Below are 22,215 nucleotides of genomic sequence, written 5' to 3' on the forward strand. Positions count from 1 at the left end.
TTTCAAGAGACCAATTCTGCAAATGTAGTTCTTTCTGAACACTGCAGCTAGACATGCCATCTTTACTAATTCAGGGACTTCTTTGTACAAACAACATTTTAACTTCTATTCTGGAAATTTCCATCATGTCATATTACCCATTGTCTCATCTGACATTCTGATCCAGTAACACAAGGGTAAGTGTGTTGGTTATGTAAAATCCACATCCATGCACTACCATTACATAATTTTTTCCTTCCTGCTGATGTTTCCTTCAAATCATTTACTTGTTTTTTTTCAAATCTGCCTTGGGTTCCAGGCCTGTGTGTCACAGCAGTCATCTGCATCTTAAGGTCTCGCTCTAACCTTGTCACTTTCCCATTGTCATGTACAGAGTAGTCTACATCAGTGGTTCTCAACCTTGTCCCTAGAGGATCACCAGCCAGTCAGGTTTTTAGGATAGCCTTAATGAATATGTATGAGAGAGATTTGTATGCAATGGAGTAATAGGTATGCAAATCTGTTCAATGCATATTCATTGAACAGATGAAAACATGACTATCTGGTGGTCCTCCAGGACAGGGTTGAGAACCACTGGTCTACACCATCCCCCTGTCAGTCAATGTACCTTACGGCTTTGTCCTGGGTCTACTTCTTGGGTCTACTTCTTTTTTCCATCTAAACTTCTCTTGGTTCTCTAATCTCCTCCCATGGCTTTCAGTATCACCTCTATGCCAACGAATCACAGATCTATCTCTCTATACCTGAAATCTCAAGACATTCAGTCCCGGGTTTCAACCTGCTTGTCTGACATCACTACCTGGATGTCTCGCCGCCATCTATAATTAAACATGGCCATGACTGAGTTCCTTATCTTTCCACCTAAACCAGTCTCTCCTCTTCCCCCATTCTCTATTTCTCTGAACAAAACCCTCATCCTCCCTGTCTCATCAGCTCACAACCTTGGGGTAATCTTTGACTCATTTCTCTCCTTCTCTTCATATATCCAACAGACTGCCAAAACCTGACATTTCTTTCTCTACAACAGGGGTGCCCAACGCGTCGATCGCGATCGACAGGTCGTTCGCTCAGGCGACCCCAGTCGATCGCACAGCAGGTTCCCTTCTTCCCTTCTCTTTTTTTCCCCTCCTGACTGGCCCGCCTCTTAAAGAACGCTGGCCAATCAGAGTGCTGGAAGGGCGGGGTGAAGGTCGGTGGGGGACGGAGCTCAGCGCATCACAAGAAATAGAAGCGCCTGTAATGATTGAGGTAAGAGCGAGGCCTAATGCTGCCCGATATACAATTTTAAAAACCCCAAAATCGGCCTCCCAATCAGTGGAGTACCGAGGTGGGGCGGTCCGCCCCTGCCCCGGGTGCACGGCTTGGAGGGATGCACAGCCGTCCGGGTCCTCCTGCCCTTCCTTTCCACCGGTCTGCGCACGGGGCTCGCACCCGCCGCCCAAATGGTGCTGTTGGTTATCGCGAGACTCGCGGGAGTTGACGGCACCATTCGAGCATCGGCGCGGAACCAGGCAGGCACGAGCCCCGAGCGCGGACCGGGGGAAAAGAAAGGCAGGATGACCCGGACCTGGCCGGCTGTGCACCCCTCCAAGCCGTGCACCCGGGCGGATCGTCCCCCTTCTAAATCCATTGTACTTGTCTTTTATTCAGTTCCACTAATGAGCATTGTGACAGGCAGTTCTTATGGGCAGTTCTTGGAAGTATTTCTTTGTTTTTCTGTGCCTAAGTATTCTATTAATTTAACTTCCTTATTCCTGTGGGGATCTCCAAAGGGGATGAATGGGAGACGGCCGGTGGCAGGTGGTACTTTAGCAATTCTTACAGGTTGCCATAGGCCTCAGGAACTGTCTTCCCTCTGCCGTGGTCCTGCCCCTCCTCTAAGTCAGAGACAGGCTTGGGGCAGAGGGAAGACAGCTCCTGAGGCCTATGGCAACCTGCAAGGATCGCTAAAGTACCAGCGATCCTCTATGCAGACTGCTCCCTGCTGGAATTAGGTAAATGGATGTGGGGACGGTAGGCCTTCGGGGGGGGGGGGGAGTACAATCCTTCAAGGGGTAGTGCAGGCCTTCAGGGGGGGAGTCAACCTTTGAGGGGGAATGTGCAGACCTTCAGGGGGGGTCAGGCCTTCGGGAGAGGGGGGCTGTATAATAAAAAAATATTTGAACATAAATACAAAGTATATATATATATATATATATGTTTAGCATTTTTATTGTTGGTAGATCATTTTGACTTGGTCATTTTAAAAGTAGCTCGCAAGCCCAAAAAGTGTGGGCACCCCTGCTCTACAATATCGCTAAAATCATACCCTTCCTTTCTGAGTGCACTGCCAAGACCCTCATCAACTCTCACCTAGACTACTGCTCACTGGCCTTCTGCTAAACCTTCTCTCTTCCCTTCAACTGGTTCAGAACTTTACTGCATGCCTCATTCTGCCAATGTCGTTAATATTGTACCAGAGAGGCACCATCTAGAGTTCATAGGGTGTAATGTACAGGCAATATTAAGGTGTATTGTAAGGGTTTTTTAAAAAAAAAATTAGGCCAATGGTGCCCAATACAATTAGCTTATTGCATTTTCTGGGACGTGAGGATCTTTCTCCTCATGGCAAAATAGTCAGTTGATGGTGACTACTGAGCAGTGCTGGTGGCTTTTTCTTCAACAACAATTCTTGTCTTGCACCAAGGCTTTTTGCAGTAGGCATGGGAATATCCCAGATTTAACCAAATCAACAAACAAAATAGAAGCTTGTGGATCAAATCCTATAAATCACAAACACTTTGCGCATTGCAAGACTTGAACTGATCAGAGCTCAAGAGAAAATGTCATTGTATTACACAAGCCAATACAACTAAAGCACTTATAATAAAAGGAGGAAAAGCCTCAGAGCCCAGCCCGGAACTCTTGTTCTCACAGGTTTAGAAGTGACCCCTCATAGGCATAAAAATCTCATCATATATTGCACTGTTTCCAAAAAAATTCAAGAGATTCAAAAGCTTATGTGACTGTTACACACAATCTTCTGTGCCATCCATCTATGCTTATTCTATTATTGTATATGATGCATTATTATTTGTACTGTGCACCTTTGGGGTGTGCTGGTGTTGTATTTGCTGTGTTTGCATCAATAAAAATTGTTTGAACCTAAAAACCAAGCATGCCCCTCATCATTTTTTGATAGTGGAGACATGTCAAGTTTTAGCAGTTAGAACAATTATCAATAGTGTTTCATCTAAATACTGTATCTTATTCCAGGTTTGGTTCCAGAACAGACGAGCCAAGTGGCGGAGGCAAAGCAGAGTTACATCCACTCGTCAAGTTATGATGGCTCATATGCCCACCAATGCTCATTCTGCCAGCTGTGGGTATCCTCCGGTGCCTACTCCACCATTGCCAGTATCCGTAGAGCAAGAGCAACCAAAACCAGCTCCTCAGCTGTTGGCATCGACTGTCCAGCAGCTAGTACCTTCCTTGACTAGCCAGCACACAAATCTCTGCCAGGTAGATGAAGGTCCTGTATCATCTAACTCCTGTACAACCACTCAGCATTGGCTCCCTGTGCAATACAAGAAACCCCAGGAGTATTATCAGGGACAGAAGATTGGGCAAAGTAGCCAGCAATATCATACAACCATGTTGCCAAAATCTTACGTCAAGATGTCATGTTTGGATATCAGCGAATGGAGCTCAAGAATCCCTTCACAACTTGGGAATCTGACTGAATTTGATAATTTCCCACCCAACAGAACCATTGGACCTGATATGAAGGTGACCATCCCTCCACTCCCCCCTTCTGTGGCATCCAGATTTGGTCATACAGGGCACTACACCACTCAGGTAGACCTCCTGTCAGGCAGGCAGGCGAGTTTCTATGGACCATATTCCCCAGTTTCAGACAGCAGCATGAGTGAGAAGGTCTCAGAGTCTGGATCAGAATGGGAAGATGGTAGCAGTTCTGTAATTGTGGGTCTGTAACACAGTGGCTAGACTTCAACTGGAAATGCAAGAGGAGCTAGTTTTCTGTGACAGTTTCATGGAAGAGGTTTGGTGGGTGGTGGTTAGTTTTACCCTTTTGAAGGGCGGGAGGAGAAAGTATAATGCAAAACAATAGCTACCATGCCTGATGATTCTGTTTTGGCGTGGTGGGTGATAGTGTAGTTCTTCTTAAACACGGTATTGGAGGCTCAGGATCTGCTTAAACCAGCCTTTTACCTATTTTTAAAAAGGCCTGGAAGTCATAAAATGGGGTATTTAAATATATAGTGTGGTAGGTGATGGTTGGTGTTCCTTCTCTCTCTTATAATTAAAAGGCATATTAAGTACCCAGCTCCACTGAGTGCCGCAGCTGGTGCTCAGCCATTGGCAAGCTTGTTGCCATGGAAAAAAACTTCACCCTTTCCTTACAAGTTATATAGATGGGGAATGTACTTCGAGTTTATTGTAAGATATGTAATTTGCTGTACTGGGGTTTTTTTCCCCAGTATTTCTTGTTAGTGGTGCCAGGTGCTGATATTACCTGAATATGAAACATTCCTGGTTATTCTGCCTTAATAGGAGGGTCCTCACTAGCAGGCCATAAAGAACTAAACACAGGACCGCAGCTGTATGTTGCAGGCTTTAATATAGGATGTTCCAGGTTTTGCTTTAATTCTTTTGTAGAGCATTAGTTAATGCCTTATGATTAGGGCTGCCAGATTTTTTTCCTTAAACAAAAAAGGACATGTGTCCCTGCACTGTTTCCCCACGGCCCTGTCCCGTTCCACCCCCTAACCCCGGCCCCACACAAACCTTGTCTCTTCGGCGCTGTGTCTGGAGAGTCTATGCGCGGATGACATTGCATGCTTTTCAAAACCCAGTTAAACTGCCAGGTTTTGAAAGCCAGTCCGGACACCTGGATAGTCCTTTAAAAAAAAAAGGACATGTCCAGGCATATCTGGACATATGGTAACCCTACTTATGCTCTCTACTGTAGACAAAACTGTAACGTGCAATTTTATGCATTTTGTGTTTAGATTAGGGTTTTTTTAAAAAATGTGGGTTGTGAGTTGACCGCTCACGCTTTATTTAAAATATTAACAGAGGGTGACTAACTAGAGAATTTGATAGTGTAATTTAGATAATGCGTTCCACTTTGTAATTTAGATAATGCGTTCTACTTTGGATTGATTCTATCTCTTTAATTGGGATGAAGCTCCACAGCTTTGTTTCACTTTTAGTATACACATGGCTTCATATTGATTGCTTTCTAGAATCTTTTAATGCTCACATGTGACTTTGACACTCAGATCAGTCACCACAGGAGAATTCTGTCAAAGCTAGAAAGATAGTAGTATAATAAAACACTTCTACATGTAAAGGGCCTATAGCAGCTAGGTCACCGGTATAGATGCTGAAGGAAGGCTGTCTCTCATGTTGTATTCATTAAATGGGACACACAGAGCTGTATCACTTTCTGGATTATTTTGCTAAAGCCATAGTTGTATTTTGATTTGATAAAATGTGGGATGTGTCTGGACCAAATAAAACATCATCCTTTTTTTGTTTCGGCCTTGTCTTTATTGAAAAAGGGGAAGGGTTGCAAAAAGTCCTGGGTTAACACACTCGCTCAATACAATGGCTGACTGCCTTATCCCTGCCTTCTATCCACATGTTTCACTAGCAGTAAACTCTGTAAATGTTAATGTAAGCTGTCTTACTATTTTAACAGTAGTTCTTCTTGCATCCTATATAATAAAAGGCTACCTCGCGCATGCACACTCCTATTTGCGTGCTTCCATGATCTGTAGTTCCGTGGCCGCATGAGTGCGCATGCGTGAGTCCCCAGCCTTCTTCCCAATACCTACCTTGGCTGTCTGGCTCCAGGCAGGATAGCTACATCGTGTCTGTGATAAATGTGTAGGCCTCAAGCTGAGGTAAAACAGAGACTCAGAGCAGTTACAGGTAAAGGAAAATAACATTTATTAAAGGTGTTGGATCAGGAGTCCTGTTCTAGCCACAGGCAGGAGAACACAAAAGCAGCATAAAATGAGTTTGTAAATGTAATATTGTCCCTTTAGAGTTACCATATTTGTGAAGACAAAAAGGGCCTAGCCAGTACCACTGTAAGGTAATCTGTGGTATAATTTTGGTCGTATGTCTAGGGGTGGCACTGTCATACATTGTCCTAGGAACAGCTTTTGCTTGGCCACACGCTTCTAAGCAATGATCACACTGCCTTGGGAAAGCAATTGTCTTTATTTATGTTAGCCAGACAGGCAATTGTGCATTAAAGGGTAATGCAGAGCTTATATACATGCAGGTATGGGTAAATATTCATAGATGGACACAACTCTGAACACATGTGCACAAATAGTAATTCTGTAATACAGACTATGCATCAGAAACTAGGTTACTAAGAGAAAGGAAAATACTGCTAGGATTTATCACCGAGCTAAGCACCAAATCTGATTAACTTAAACTAATATTTGTGCGTTGCACATACCTAAACAGGCTCAAGACGACCTGCAGTGGGAAAGGGGTTTCTAGGGCATAGAGGGAGGGAAGGGGGAGAAGAGGAGAGGAAGGACCTGATCGTACTAAGCAAAATAAAAAGGTACATGTGGAGATCATGTAGATATTAGTTATCAAAGAGTAGAGTTTTCCGTTTCCTCCGGAATAGGGCATGGTTGGGTTCTGTTCAAGCTGTCGCTGCAAGGTTATTCCAGATGTTGCCTCCCAGGAAGGTGAGCATGGATTGGAAAATTCTTCTGTACTTGAGATTTTTTGATGAGGGGAGATTTATATGAATCCTGTTAAGAATTCTGTGTGATGTGGACCATGCATCAGAGAAGAGTTTGGTAAGAGGGGTGGCTGAGTTACCATAAATTGTGATGTATGATACAGGATGTTTTGAATTTTATTCAGGATGAGATGGGTAGCCAGTGAAGTTGCTTAAGGTAGGCTGAGATTGTCTGGGCGGCATTGTCGGCACAACTTTGACTTGCGCGCTTTCGTCTATGTACCGCTGAAAATGAGTCTTAATTGCAGTGTTTTGAATAAGCTGCATTTTGTGTATTAGTGTGGTGGTAGAATAATCCAGCTGGGACAATATCATCTGGATGATGAAGGCAAAGTGATGTTGATGGAAGTATGGCCTGATAAGTCTTAATTGTTTCATGGTAAAGAGATTTCTTTCGGGGATGGGATATTTAAGGTTCCATAGTTAATGTGGAGTCCAGGATGCAGCCTAGGATTTTGGAGGTTTTTGTCTAGAGCAGTGGTTCTCAAACCTGTCCTGGGGGACCCCCAGCCAGTCAGGTTTTCAAGATATCCCTAATGAATATGCATGAGAGAGATTTGCATACCTGTCACTTCCATTATATGCAAATCTCTCTCATGCAGATTCATTAGGGATATCTTGAAAACCTGACTGGCTGGGGGTCCCCCCAAGACAGGTTTGGGAACCACTGGTCTAGAGCAAGGGTGTCAAAGTCCCTTCTCGAAGGTTGCAAGCCAGTCGGGTTTTCAGGATTTCCCCAATGACTATGCATGAGATCTATTAGCATACAATGAAAGCAGTGCATGCAAATAGAACTCATGCATATTCATTGGGGAAATCCTGAAAACTCAACTGGATTGCAGCCCTCGAGGAGGGACTTTGACACCCCTGCTCTAGAGTAAGGATGCTACCAGACTGAAGAGTGATGCTTGTTGGGTGCTGTGGAAGTAAAGAACTTTGGTTTTGTGGATATTTAGCTTCAGTTTTTGGGTTGTTGCCTAGGTTTGGATTTTTTTCTATGTTTGAGATTTTCTTGTTGGTGTTGGCTTGGTTTTCAGCTGCCGGTATTGTGAGAAACCCAGTGCCAGATCAGGGTTTGCCCCAAGAAAAGACAGGGTTTTCCCAAGCCCTGTTGTAGGAGGGCAGATCAAGTTAGTGCTGGGTCTCCAGGAAGTACTGACTGCCCCTGGGATAGTATGGACCTGGCTGAGGCAAGCTTGAGTTCACCTACAGCAGGAGTCCCCAAAGTCCCTCCTTGAAGGCCGAATCCAGTTGGGTTTTCAGGATTTCCCCAATGAATATGCATGAGCTCTATGTGCATGCACTGCTTTCAATGCATATTCATTGGGGAAATCCTGAAAACCTGACTGGATTCGGCCCTCAAGGAGGAACTTTGGGGACCCCTGACCTACAGATTTAGTACCTAATAATGTGTTTATCCCTTTAAGGCAGAAAGTTGCCAGGGGTAAGAGTGAAGCCTGCTCAGCAGTATGAATTGCCTGATTCTGTTTCCCCCCCCCCCTGGCTTAGGGGGTGTGGCCTGGAGGATCAGGTTACAGGGAGAGGAGAGCTGGAAGGGAAACTGCAGGGAGAACACAAGCTGCAGAGAGCTGGTCTGAGAGCAGACAGAACAAGAGCCCAGCTGAAGTTGCCTACCAGTGCTCTCCTCTCTGGGTTATGCAGAGTTTACTTCACTGCCAGAGGCTATGGAAGTTGGGGAATATATGCCTGAAATCCATGAAGCTGCTGAGGCTATGCAAGTTAACTAAACCTGTGAGTTACGTTTTCTCTCTCTACTTACCTGCCTATAAAAAAAATGGTGTTTGTTCTATGAACTTGAAAAGTGCAGTATTTTGGACAAGCTTCTATCAAAAGGGAAAAAGTTTGAATTTTTCATATGCTTGAACCAGTTTTCTTTTTCCTGTCTGTGCTAACCATTGTGCTCCTTCAGCTGTGGCTACTCAGTGAGATTACCGCGGAGACCAGGAGAAGTTTGAGGTCTGCAGGCTGTGTTCTGCATTCTCTGCTTCATACTGATAAGTTTCCCTGCATTCTCTGTATGAGAAATCCTATGTGGTATAAAGAACTGTTTAAGAACTATAAGATACCATAGCACTGTTGATAAATATACTGTCTGCATTATTCTGCAATTAGGAACTATGACTAAAGCTTTCAGCACACCTTTTACCTTTACTGGTTGTGTGAGGGTATCCTAATGAGGAGAGCTGGCAGAGACTGCCTGGATCACACTTTGCTTAATAAACCAGCTCAGCATCAATCTTATGCTGGAAATCACACAATTAAGAGCATATTGGTTTTGTACAGTATTTATTTTTGGATTATTGTTCTACTTTTTGTTTTTACTGTGGTCTGCCCCAGTGATGATAATTGGGTCAGGTGTTTGTCAAAAGTTTTTCTTTCAAAGAATGAACAGTTGATTGACGCTGGACTATTTTCTTTGTAATATGCATGAATGTTTTATCCCAGGACAAGCAGGCATGATATTCTCACATGTGGGGGTGACGTCATCTACGGAGCCCCGGCGCGGACAGCTTTTCAAGCAAACTTGATTAAAGTTTCAAGTTTGCACACTGCACCACGCATGTGCGTGCCTTCTCGCCCACTAGAGGGCGCATCCCACCTCGTGGTCCTCAGTTCAAATTTTTCCGCGGAGCAAGAAAGCCCTGTGGATCTGAGCTCCAGTGTTTTTGCCTTCTAGCTGCCGCGTTTAGTTTGTTTTCCTTCGAATTAGTTCGCGGTGCTGTTTTTCTTTTCGTTTCCCTTCAAAAAAAAAAAAAAAAAGTCTTTCGTTTTTCATCGGGCTCCGGGGGCTCCCGGAATCCGTGGCCGCGGGACGTCGGGACGTTCCCGGCCTTCTTCTTTTTCTTCGTGGATGTCCCGTCCTGTTACGGGATTCAAAAAGTGCAGCCGGTGCGAGAGGTTGCTTTCCATCACTGACCCTCACCGGTGGTGCATTGTCTGTCTTGGGCCCGAACATCCGACAGACTCGTGTGATCGCTGTGCTACCTTCCAAAACAGGGCCCTCCGTCGCCGTAAGGCAAGAATGGCCGAATTGTTCGCCGCCGACGCACCGCCTAAGGCCTCGACGTCGGCCTCGGCTTCGGCCCCGGCCTTGACCTCGGCCTCGGCGTCCTCGGGGGCCTCGGCCTCGCCTCGGCCCTCTTCCTCGAAGGCGTCGTCAGTGAAGCAAGCTCCGGGTAAGTCCTCTGTTCCATCCCCTTCAGCAAAGAAGCCATCCTCGAGTCAGGCCAAGGCGGGTGGGTCGACCCCGGCCCCGCATCGGACCTCGACTCCGCACACCCCGAGGGAATACTCGAAACCGAGGTCGCCCTCCAGGGAGTGTGCCCCGGACTCGGAACTCCCCACCTTCGTGGGGATTCCGGCCTTCCAGGATCTCCTCCGAGCTCTGATCTCATCGGAGCTGTCGGGAGCCCTGGAAGTGTTGCAGCGTGCTGCGGTTCCGGCGGCCTCGACCTCGGCCGGGGCGCCTTCGGTCTCGGAGGCCCCGGCCTGGGCTCCCTCGGAAGCCCCGGCCTCGGCGACCTCGGCCTCGGGTACGGTGGCCCCGTTCGCCTCGGTCTCGGCCCCGCCCCGGACCTCGACCTCGGGAGAACCCCCTGAGCGGAGTGTAAGGCCCAAAGAAAAGTTGCGCAGAGTGCGCCGTCTTTCCTCCTCTTCCTCCGGGTCTTCCAGACACGCCTCGCCCTCGACGCGACCTCGGACGGGGCGTCGATCGAGGAAGTCTAAGCGGCCCCGAGGCTCGCCTCGGCGCGACCGTTCCTCGTCGTTCGGGGGCGAGGCGCTGCAGGTGTCGGAGTTGCGCCTCGACAACCCGAGGCTCCTCCGCTCACCTCATGGGAAGTCTTCCCGAGCCGCCTCGCCGAGGAAACGGGAGAGTGTCCCACGAACCCCGGGATCCTCACCCAAGGGTTCTGCGAGGAGGATAACTTCCCCTTCCCCCTCGAGGGCCCTCGAGAGGGGATCCTGGGATTCGGGATCGGTTAGGGATCCTCATTATTCCCATGAGGCCTCCCCCCTCTCCTCGGTGGGGCGGTCGAGAACCCCGTCCCCCCAGGCTAGGCCGTCCTCATTTTCATCCTTCGTTCAGGACATGGCCCAAGCCCTGGGGATTGACCTCATGGTAGGCTCTCGGTATTCCAAAGAATTTTTGGAGGAACAGGACCTCCCCACTCTTCCTAGGGAGGTGCCTAGACTCCCTCTCAACAGTGTCCTTCTGCAAACCTGGCTGAATAACTTGTCAAACCCTCTTACAGTCACGTCTGTGCCTTCAAAAATGGAATCGAAGTATAGGACGATTCCCCCTAAAGGGTTCGATAAGGCGCAGCTCTCACACCAGTCTCTTCTGGTGGAGTCTGCTCTTAAAAAATCACAGCCCTCACGGGTTTCTGCGGCGGTTCCACCAGGCAGGGAGGGGCGGACCCTGGACAAGTTTGGCCGTCGCCTCTATTCAAATTCCCTGATGGCCACCAGGGTCCTAAATTACGCCTTCACCTTTTCCTCCTATTTGCGTGGTATGGTGAAGGACCTTCCTCAATATCGAAACTCGTTACCGGACTCCCAAAGAGCAGGATTCGATAAGTTTATGTCCAACCTGTCTCAATTGCGGTTGTACCTATTCCACGCAGTGTACGACGCCTTTGAGCTGGTTTCGAGGGTGTCGGCCCTCTCGGTGGCCATGCGCCGCTTGGCCTGGCTTCGCACCCTCGACATGGACCCAAACCTGCAGGAACGCCTGGCAGACTTGCCTTGTGTGGGGTCCGAGTTATTCGACGAGTCATTGGATGCGGCGACCAAACGCTTGTCGGAACAGGAGCGCTCTCTAGCATCCCTGGTCCGCCCCAAACCTAGACCCCCGCCGCAGAAACCCTTTCGGCCTCCGCCGCGCCGATACCCTCAGAAGTCGACCCCGGCTTTCTCGAGACCGCCTCCGAGACGTCCGTCTCAGCGAGGCAGAGGGGGACAAACCCAAGCCCAGGCGCAGGGCCCTTCTAAGCCCGCGCCTTCCTTTTGACGGGCTGAGCGGACGGGGCGGGTTCCCCTCCGCACTTTCACAGGAACCCCTTCCTATCGGGGGCCGTCTTCGGTCCTTCCGGGAGGCATGGACCGGGATTACCTCAGACGCTTGGGTGCTCCGGATCGTCTCCGAGGGCTACTCGCTCAACTTTGTGTCCTCGCCGCCGGACAGTCCCCCAAGTTTAGTCCCCTGCAACCGTTCGCAGCTACCGACCCTTATAACCGAAGCCAAAGCCCTCTTGAAGCTTCGGGCGGTCGAGCCGGTCCCCAAGGACCAGTGGGGTACGGGGTTTTACTCCCGCTACTTTTTGGTCCCAAAAAAGACCGGGGACCTGCGCCCCATACTGGACCTCAGGAAGCTCAACAAATTCCTGGCCCGGGAGAAGTTTCGAATGCTATCTCTCCCGGTTTTGTATCCCCTCTTGGAGGAAGGGGACTGGATGTGCTCCCTCGACCTGAAGGAAGCATACACCCATGTTCCGGTGCACCCCGCCTGTCGAAGATTCTTACGATTCCAGGTGGGGGACCTCCACCTCCAGTACAGGGTACTGCCCTTCGGCCTGGCCGCGTCCCCACGAGTATTCACGAAGTGCATGGTGGTGGTTGCAGCAGCCCTCAGGTCACGTGGACTCCATGTGTTCCCTTACCTGGACGATTGGCTCATCAAAGCCCCGACCAGGGAGGGGGTTATCTCAGCGACCCGACAGTCTATTGCCTTCCTGCAAACTCTCGGGTTCGAGATAAACTTTCCAAAGTCTCAGTTGAGGCCGTCGCAGTCTCTTCAATTCATAGGTGCGGTGCTGGACACGGTGCGCCTACGCTCCTACCTGCCGACCCAGCGGTTGGAAACCTTGGTACGGATGAGCCGCCAGGTCTCTCAACTATCGAGGGTGTCGGCCAAGCGCATGATGATGCTGCTGGGCCATATGGCCTCGACGGTACATGTCACGCCGTTTGCGAGGCTACATCTGAGGATCCCTCAGTGGACCCTCGCGTCCCAGTGGCGTCAGGAGTGCGACCCGGTGTCTCGCCTCATTTCGGTAACTCGGCCCTTGCGGAAATCGCTGCGTTGGTGGACAGACTCTTCAAATCTGCCCATGGGGCTATTGTTTCGCACTCCGCCTTTTCGCAAGGTCCTGACCACGGACTCCTCGGAGTACGCGTGGGGAGCCCATCTCGACGGTCTTCGCACGCAGGGCCTGTGGTCGACAGAAGACCGTCAGTGTCATATCAACGTGCTAGAGCTGCGAGCCATCTTCCTAGCACTTCGAGCCTTCGTTCACATATTGCAGGACCAGGTGGCAATGTATTATGTGAACAAGCAGGGAGGAACGGGGTCATGGCCCCTCTGCTCCGAAGCTCTTCGCCTCTGGGAGTGGGCGGCCTCCCGGAACATCTTCCTCCGGGCGGTCTACATCCAAGGAGAACGGAATTGCCTGGCGGACAAACTCAGTCGACTTCTGCAACCGCACGAGTGGACTCTACACTCAGCAGTTCTACGCGAGGTTTTCGCTCGCTGGGGAACGCCACAGGTGGATCTGTTTGCCTCTCCGGAGACACACAAACTACCACTATATTGTTCTCGGATGTACTCGCAGGACCGTCTGGAAGCGGATGCCTTCCTACTCGACTGGGAAGGGAGGTTCCTGTACGCATTCCCTCCGTTCCCTCTGATCATGCGAACGTTGGTGCACCTAAAATCGTCCACGGCCACGATGATTCTCATAGCACCTCGGTGGCCGCGTCAGCACTGGTTCTCCCTGCTGCTCCAGCTCAGTGCCAGAGAGCCTCTTCCCCTGCCTGTCTCTCCTTCTCTGCTGTCTCAGAGTCAAGGATCCATGTTACATCCCAATCTGCAGTCATTGCACCTGACAGCCTGGTTTCTTGTTCCCTGACTCCTCCGGACCTGTCTCATTCGGTGAAGGAGGTGTTGGAAGCCTCCCGCAAGATCTCGACGAGGCTTTGCTACGCGCAGAAATGGACCAGGTTTTCCACCTGGTGCTCGTCTTTTCACCTGGATCCGGTATCAGTTCCGGTATCCTCGGTTTTAGAATATTTGTTTCATTTGTCGCGCTCCGGCTTGAAAACCACTTCGGTGCGGGTTCATCTCAGTGCGATTTCTGCTTTCCACCAACCTCTGGAGGGACGCCCTCTGTCACTCCATCCCTTGGTGACACGCTTCATGAAAGGGTTACTCAGGGTTTGTCCCCCTCTTAAGCCTCCGTCTGTCGTGTGGAATTTGAATGTGGTTCTGGCTCAACTGATGAAACCCCCGTTTGAGCCACTCAACAAGTCCCTCTTGAAATTTCTGACTTGGAAGGCGGTGTTTCTGATTGCCCTCACCTCCGCCAGGCGGATTGGGGAGTTGCAAGCCTTGGTTGCGGACCCTCCTTTCACGGTCTTTCATCACGACAAGGTGGTTCTCCGCACCCATCCTAAGTTTTTACCTAAAGTTGTTTCGGACTTCCACCTCAATCAGTCCATTGTCCTTCCTGTGTTCTTCCCGAAGCCCCACTCCCATCCTGGCGAGACGGCGCTTCACACGCTTGACTGTAAGAGGGCGTTGGCATATTATCTTCAACGCACCAGGCCTCATCGGAAGGTTCCTCAATTGTTTTTGTCCTTCGATCCCAATCGATTAGGGCATCCAGTTTCCAAGCGCACTCTGTCTAACTGGTTGGCCGCTTGCATTTCCTTTTGCTACGCTCAGGCTGGCCTTCCTCCCCCGGGTCGAGTCACGGGGCACAAGGTCCGAGCGATGGCAGCTTCGATAGCTTTCCTCCGATCCACCCCGATGGAGGACATATGTAAGGCTGCCACTTGGTCTTCGGTTCATACATTCACCTCTCATTACTGTCTGGACACTTTATCCAGGAGTGACGGCCGGTTTGGCCAGTCAGTTTTGCAAAATCTGTTTTCCTAAATTGCCATCCTCCCACCTGCCCTTTTTTGGTTAGCTTGGAGGTCACCCACATGTGAGAATATCATGCCTGCTTGTCCTGGGATAAAGCACAGTTACTTACCGTAACAGGTGTTATCCAGGGACAGCAGGCATATATTCTCACAACCCGCCCGCCTCCCCGGGGATGGCTTCCTTGCTAGTTATGGAACTGAGGACCACGAGGTGGGATGCGCCCTCTAGTGGGCGAGAAGGCACGCACATGCGTGGTGCAGTGTGCAAACTTGAAACTTTAATCAAGTTTGCTTGAAAAGCTGTCCGCGCCGGGGCTCCGTAGATGACGTCACCCCCACATGTGAGAATATATGCCTGCTGTCCCTGGATAACACCTGTTACGGTAAGTAACTGTGCTATCTGTGCTGTGTGCAAGGAACATGACACAGTGTTGAAACCTCATTTGGCCGGTAGCCTTAATAAACCTGTATTTTCTGAAAACATTCTGACTGGTGGCTTGATCACTCAGTGGAAACGTCCATACTTACCAGTTCCTGCATTACTAGGTAGTTGCCTAATTCTGGTCCAAGTCCTGAAGGGGTCCTCTAGCTACAGAGGACACGCTGGGGTGGAGGTTGTCACTGCCAAAGCACCCTAATGGAGTTAGGTGCCTAGGGGTGACAGTATGAGGAGTAGGATGTCATCCGCCTATCAAATTGGATGTCTCCGAGTGAACTCATGAACAGGTTAAATAGAATAGGAGAGAGTGGGGAGCCCTGCGGAACTCCACAGAAGACCTTCCAGCTGTTGGAATAAATCCAATCTTTTTTGATGGTATATTCTCTGTTCACGAGGAAGTCGGTGAACCAGTTTAGAACAGTATCCATTATCCTTATATCTGAAAGCTTTGATTGGAGAAGATGGTGTTCAACAGAGCCAAAGGCTGCAGCTATGTTGAACTGGAGAAGTATAGCCTGCCAGCCAGTACATAGTAGCTGTTTAATTTTGGTTAATAATGTTAAGATGAGGAGTTCTGTGCTATGCTGCTGTCTCAATCCAAATTGGTCTGGTGGAGGCAAGAATGTTTGATGTATGCTGTGTGACCTGCTTGCTTATGTAGGTTTCAAGGAGCTTGGTAAGAATGGGGATGCCGGCAATGGGCCTGTAGTTTGAGGGGGTGGAGAGATCTGCCACTGGTCTGGCATCCATCTTCTTCCCTCTGCTCCCCCCATGTTGAGGCATCTGTCTTCCCTTCCAGCAGATTTTAGCATATCTCTCTCCTCCTTTCCTCCCCTCAGATCTGGTTTCTGTTTTCAACCCTTACCCCCATAGCTTTGGCATCTCTCTCTCTCTCCTCTACCTTCCCCTTCCTTTTCTTCTCTGGTCTTTCTTCTCAATTTATTTTCTGCCTCTGTCTAGATTAAATTCTTTCTTACTATCCAGTCTTCAATTTCCCTCTTTTCATTGTGTCTACCTACAGCTTGCCACCTCTTTCCCTCACCCCTTCCAGTATCTAACTCTATTCTCTTCCCCCCCCCCCCCCAATCCAGCATGTGCCCTTTCTTTCTCCCCCCTTCCATCCAGCATCTGACCCCTGTCTCTCCCCCGCAAGTCTAGCCAGCGTCTTCTTCCTCTCACTCCCCCCATCTTCCAGCCAGTGTCTACTACTTCTCTTCAGCGTCTACTCCCCTCTCTCTCTCCTCCCCAAGTCCTGGCAATGTCTGTTCTCCTCTCTCACCACCCTCCTTCCAGCCAGTGTCTGTCCCCCACTTTCTCCACAAAATAAACCTAAAGTGCCACTCACCCTCTTCCTCTTGTTGGGCCATCTCCATCCCTTCACCTGTGTGGACACTTTTCAAAACCGTTTTCTCTCTCAAAAGGGGCCTTGGCGCAGCAGCCATTCTAACATGGCTGCCCCAAAACTTCTCTTCTGATGCAACTGCCTGTTCTGACTGATTACATCAGAGAAGAAGCTTCTGGGCAGCTGCGTGCCACATCAGGACCCCTCTGCAAGAGAAAACTTTGGTTTGGAAAAGCACCACAAAGGTCAGGGGAAGGGAAAGGAAGGGAGATGCCCGGACTGTGGGGGCCCAGGGCAGCTGCCCTGTTTGCCCTCCCCTTAACATCGGCCCTGACTATAAGGAACACTTATCTGAAATAAGGATTTTCTGTTAATGCCCTGGGCAAGCAAATGTTATTTATTTTAAACAGCAACAAAAGCATGGACTGATGAATGAAGTAGACACCGTTCTGGTTTCCAAGGTCCCATTCATTATCCTTATTTCTTAGTACTGGTTTGGACAGTAGATGTGTGATATGCAATATGATATAGAAATTTAAATATCTCCATTGGCATAATTGCATAGGAGACATGTCTCAACTGAAAGTAAGCTCTGGATTGAGGGGAAAGGGGAAAGACTCAGGAGTAACCTGAGAAAATGCTTCTCTATGGAAAGAGTAGTTAAGACGAAGCCTGTATAGTAGGGGTGTCAAAGTCCCTCCTCGAGGGCTGCAATCCAGTTGGGTTTTCAGGATTTCCCCAATGAGTATGCATGAGATCCATTAGCATACAACGAAAACAGTGCATGCAAATAGATCTCATGCATATTCATTGGGGAAATCTTGAAAACCCGACTGGATTGTGGCCCTCGAGGAGGGACTTTGACACCCCTGCTGTATAGTATTTGAATTTAAGAAAGCTTGGAACAACTGCAGAGAATCTCTAATGGATATAGAGGGATAGGCTATATAGTCTTAATTTGCATTCACTTTTCTCCGTTTCTATTTATCCATGCCAATCTCTCATCCTCTCCCTTCTGACAAACTGATTTCTTTCCCCTTCCCACCCAGGCTTGCCTCTCCTATGCATGCTTTCCACCCCAGACTCAAAGCTAGCAAAGTCAAAAGGCACTTTCTTCCACAGAGCAAGAAAAAGTCATGCAAGTTCCCACCTGCCTTAGAGTCCAGTTTGTCTGGACAGTGCTTCTTGACCTGGGTTCAAATCTGCTAATTCAGTCCAAGAAGTCAAGAATTGGATGCATAGAATGATCTCCCTGCAGGAAGCAGAAACTTGTAATATGTACAGAAATGAAGCTGTGTGGGAACTGGGCTGAGAGGTGCAGCACCACAAAAGCTCAATCCTAAATCACTCCACAAAGAGCAGAGATGATAAGGAAAAAATACTGAATTTTTATTGGTTCAGCTAGGGCACAATGGACCAATCACATATGACCCGAGTCCCTGAGGTCATTTGTGATTAGCCTGTTCTGCTGCAGCAGAACTAATGAAAAAAAAAATCAGGAACTGTGCCAGCACTGCAGCTTGGAGAGGAGAACTGATGATACCAGTAGCAAACCCACCCAAAACTGGCCCCCAAAACTGCCACCAACCAAAGCCCATTATTTCCTGCCACGGGGCTTGAAAACTAGTCCAGTTTGGCAGGAAACCCCTCCAACTGACAACATTGTCCCAAGGGTTGGAACTAAAGTACAAGTGCCAAAGCTGGAGAGCTTGCAACATAAAGAAGCAGGTGGAGAGAAAGAAAACAGACAGGGCTAGGGGGAAGATCCTGCATAGCAACGAGAGCCAAAGGAAAGCCTTGCCTGTGTAAGCAGGATAACTAAAGTGACCATTTATTTTTTCCTCAAAACGGAAAAGGACAGGAAAACCCCCCTCCCCTGGGTCCGTCCCCTACGGGACCCTGTTAAATATAGTGCAAAATATAGACAGCAGATATAAATTCTCAAAACTGATGCATTTTGATCACTAAATTTAAAATAAAATAATTTTTCCTACCTTTGTTGTCTGGTGATTACATGAGTCCCTGGTTGCACTTCCTTCTGACTGTGTGCATCCTTTCTTTTTTTTTCATTTTTCTTTCTCTCTCCCCTCCCCCCTTCCCTTCCTTTCTCTCTCTTTCTCCCTTCCCCTTTTCTATCTTTCTCTCGGGCCCTCCCATGCCGCTACCATCCATTTCTCCAAGTTACCGCCGCACTAACAGTCTAAAACAGCAAAGGAATTTAGGTGTCAGATTTATTGCAGCCTGTCTCCTTCCCACAAGCAACGGTCTGGATTGCAGGGCTGTGAACTTCAGTGCTCCATATGGGATTTCTCAGAGAAAACTTTGGCTTTGTCCTTGTGCCATTTGTGAAGGCTACATGTCTGCTATTTCATACCTTGACAAACACAAACGTTTCTGCTAATGGGCTGTCCTGGCTTTGTAAATATAAGTCCCTTCTGCTTTCCTCCATTGGACAGTCCTCATTGTGACAGGACCTGTGGCAAGTATTTCATATCCATTCTCTTCCCTGCATTATCTCTTTTAGCGTTATCGGGCATTCTGCTAAACTGAAGCGAGGGGAGAGAGAAAAAATACCTCCCTGCCCTCCTCCCCCCAAAGTCGCCACCACTGTAACACTCCCCTAACTTTTTCTTGCTTTCTCCCTGCCTCCCCCCACACCACCATCACCAACAATTTCTCCCTGCTTCCCCGCTTACGCAGCAACAGGACCAGGTCCTGTTAATGTGTCAGCAGCGAAGCAGGAAAAGAGGCCAAGTTTTGCGATTGCCTGCCCCGTTGCCCCCACGCACAGCTTCGGGATGCTTTCTGTGAAAACGGGACATTTTGGTGTCCCGAAGCTGTCCGTGGAGACAACGGGACAGGTGAGCTAAAAATGGGACTATCCCGTTCAAAATGAGACATATGGTCACATTAAGGATAACTCAAACCTAGACCTCTGAAAACACTGAAATAATACAATCTTCTCACAGCACCAGAATCTAACTCCAAATAAGTGCAGGAGAGCTGTGCTACCAGGACGTGAGGATGACTGATTTATCTGCCGCGCACTTACACAGAAGTAGCACCATCAAGAGAGAGAGAAAGGCCATATCTTTCTGCTTTTGCACAAAAGCTCACAAGAACTTTATTGAGGAGACAGCTACTCCAAAAGATGATGGTAGAAAACCTGCAAACAAACAAGAGTCAGAACTACAAATTCAGCATAGCTAGACTCAATCCAATTTCAAAAGAAAATAAAATGCACAATTGTCTTCAAACTAATTTTGCACCTATAAAAAGCCCTGCAAAGCAGGACTAACTAAAAATTGAAAAAATCTCATAAACACCCCTCTCCACGGAAATCTTTAGTAAAAGGCGAAAGATTTATTCATCTTGAAGAGAGATCAGAGAATACAACAGCATGATTGTAGCTGTACTCAGGGCAACTGAAGCTGCGCCCTCTTAAGTTCGTGGTGAGTAAATCCACCGATTCTCATAATGAACGGGCTCATTGAAGGCGGTGCCCAGAGATGTCTCTGAGTCCTAAGACCATGCCCCATGGGCTAAGAAGCTTGTCTCATCTGGCAAAAAAGGCACGTTGGAGATTCAGTTCCTGCATACTATGCAAATCAGTGCACGGCTGGTGGCTATACAGGGGCAAGGGTGGTAGCTGAGTCGGGGTTAGCGGCACAGAGGACAGAATACTGCAGAATACCAAACGGTAGCATACACTTGAGGGGCTTCCGATCCCGACATGCTTTAAACTAGGATGCCAGAGCTATGCAAAAGCTTTACGTTCTGGCAAAAGATGCCAGAAGTTCTCGAGGGGTTTTCTCTCCGATAATAGAAAACGGTGAAGGAGCTGCTAGCTAGGCATATGAGCCAGGCTGCCTCCGCAGGAAATCAAATGAGCGGGCAATGGACGGACAGGAAACCCCCACCTGCTGCCACCTACTATCCCCAAAGAGTTAGGTAGGCTCCAATTTCCAAGAAGCCTCTAAGTAGCAACGCAAGGAGAAGTAGGCTCTGGTGTTGCAGTGTGGGATGTACTACCTAACTACATCCCATAAGTTGGAACTGAGGCGAAAGCGCCCCATCTGGAGAGCTTGAATCATAAAGAAGCAGGCGGAGAGAAAGTAAACTAACTGGCAGGTCTACCGGGAGGATCCTGCAAAGCTATGAGAGCCAAAGGAAATCCTTGCCTGTGTATGCAGGATAACTCACACCTAGACCTCTGAAAACACTGAAATAATACAATCTTCTCACAGCACCAGAATCTAACTCCAAATAAGTGCAGGAGAGCTGTGCTACCAGGACGTGAGGATGACTGATTTATCTGCTGCACACTTACACAGAAGGTAGCACCATCAAGAGAGAGAGAAAGGCCATATCTTTCTGCTTTTGCACAAAAGCTCACAAGAACTTTATTGAGGAGACAGCTACTCCAAAAGATGATGGTAGAAAACCTGCAAACAAACAAGAGTCAGAACTATAAATTCCACATAGCTAGACTCAGTCCAATTTCAAACGAAAATAAAATGCACTATTGTCTTCAAACTAATTTTGCACCTATAAAAAGCCCCACAAAGCAGGGCTAACTAAAAATTGAAAAAATCTCATAAACACCCCTCTCCACGGAAATCTTTAGTAAAAGGCGAAAGATTTATTCATCTTGAAGAGAGATCAGAGAATACAACCGCATGATTATAGCTGTACTCAGGGCAACTGAAGCTGCACCCTCTTAAGTTCGTGGTGAGTAAATCCACCGATTCTCATAATGAACGGGCTCATTGAAGGCAGTGCCCAGAGACGTCTCCGAGTCCTAAGACCATACCCCATGGCCTAAGAAGCTTGTCTCATCTGGCAAAAAAGGCACGTTGGAGATTCAGTTCCTGAATGCTATGCAAATCAGTGCACGGCTGGTGGCTAGGCCGGGGCAAGGGTGGTAGCTGAGTCGGGGTTGGCGGCACAGGGGCCAGAATACTGCGGAATGCCAACGGGTAGCATACGCTTGAGGGGCTTCCGATCCCGACATGCTTTAAACTAGGATGCCAGAGCTATGCAAAAGCTTGATGTTCTGGCAAAATTCGCCAGATGTTCTAGAGGGGTTTTCTCTCCGATAATAGAAAACGGTGAAGCAGCTGCTACCTAGGCATATGAGCCAGGCTGCCTCCGCAGGAAATCAAATGAGCGGGCAACGGACGGACAGGAAACCCCCACCTGCTGCCACCTACTATACCCAAAGAGTTAGGTAGGCTCCAATTTCCAAGAAGCCTCTAAGTAGCAACGCAAGGAGAAGTAGGCTCTGGTGTTGCAGTGTGGGATGTACTACCTAACTACATCCCATAAGTTGGAACTGAGGCGAAAGCGCCCAATCTGGAGAGCTTGAATCATAAAGAAGCAGGCGGAAAGAAAGTAAACTAACTGGCAGGTCTACCGGGAGGATCCTGCAAAGCTAAGTGAGCCAAAGGAAAGCCTTGCCTGTGTATGCAGGATAACTCACACCTAGACCTCTGAAAACACTGAAATAATACAATCTTCTCACAGCACCAGAATCTAACTCCAAATAAGTGCAGGAGAGCTGTGCTACCAGGACGTGAGGATGACTGATTTATCTGCCGCACACTTACACAGAAGTAGCACCATCAAGAGAGAGAGAAAGGCCATATCTTTCTGCTTTTTCACAAAAGCTCACAAGAACTTTATTGAGGAGACAGCTACTCCAAAAGA

At 48.4% G+C, this 22,215-nt stretch overlaps 1 protein-coding gene and 2 non-coding genes across 9 annotated transcripts in view; 1 reads left to right on the forward strand and 2 right to left on the reverse strand.

Annotated features, from left to right (window-relative positions):
* The window catches only part of LOC117356419 (homeobox protein Mix.1-like), a 32,154-nt gene extending 27,205 nt beyond the window's left edge, over positions 1-4,949 (forward strand). For all 7 annotated transcript variants that reach the window (XM_033935586.1, XM_033935587.1, XM_033935589.1 and 4 more), the window contains one exon: positions 3,256-4,949. In XM_033935586.1, coding sequence (XP_033791477.1) covers positions 3,256-3,975 — 720 coding nt within the window. In that variant the 3' untranslated portion in view covers positions 3,976-4,949. The remainder of the gene's footprint in view (positions 1-3,255) is intronic.
* Positions 4,950-19,782: 14,833 nt separating this feature from the next.
* LOC117358319 lies at positions 19,783-19,898 on the reverse strand. The gene has a single exon (XR_004539016.1). It is a non-coding gene; the product is annotated as a U5 spliceosomal RNA (small nuclear RNA).
* A 1,163-nt stretch (positions 19,899-21,061) lies between these two features.
* On the reverse strand, positions 21,062-21,177 carry LOC117358315. The gene has a single exon (XR_004539012.1). It is a non-coding gene; the product is annotated as a U5 spliceosomal RNA (small nuclear RNA).
* Positions 21,178-22,215: the final 1,038 nt, after the last annotated feature.

The sequence above is a fragment of the Geotrypetes seraphini genome, chromosome 3 (genome assembly GCF_902459505.1).
Source record: "Geotrypetes seraphini chromosome 3, aGeoSer1.1, whole genome shotgun sequence".
Lineage (NCBI taxonomy): Eukaryota > Metazoa > Chordata > Amphibia > Gymnophiona > Dermophiidae > Geotrypetes > Geotrypetes seraphini.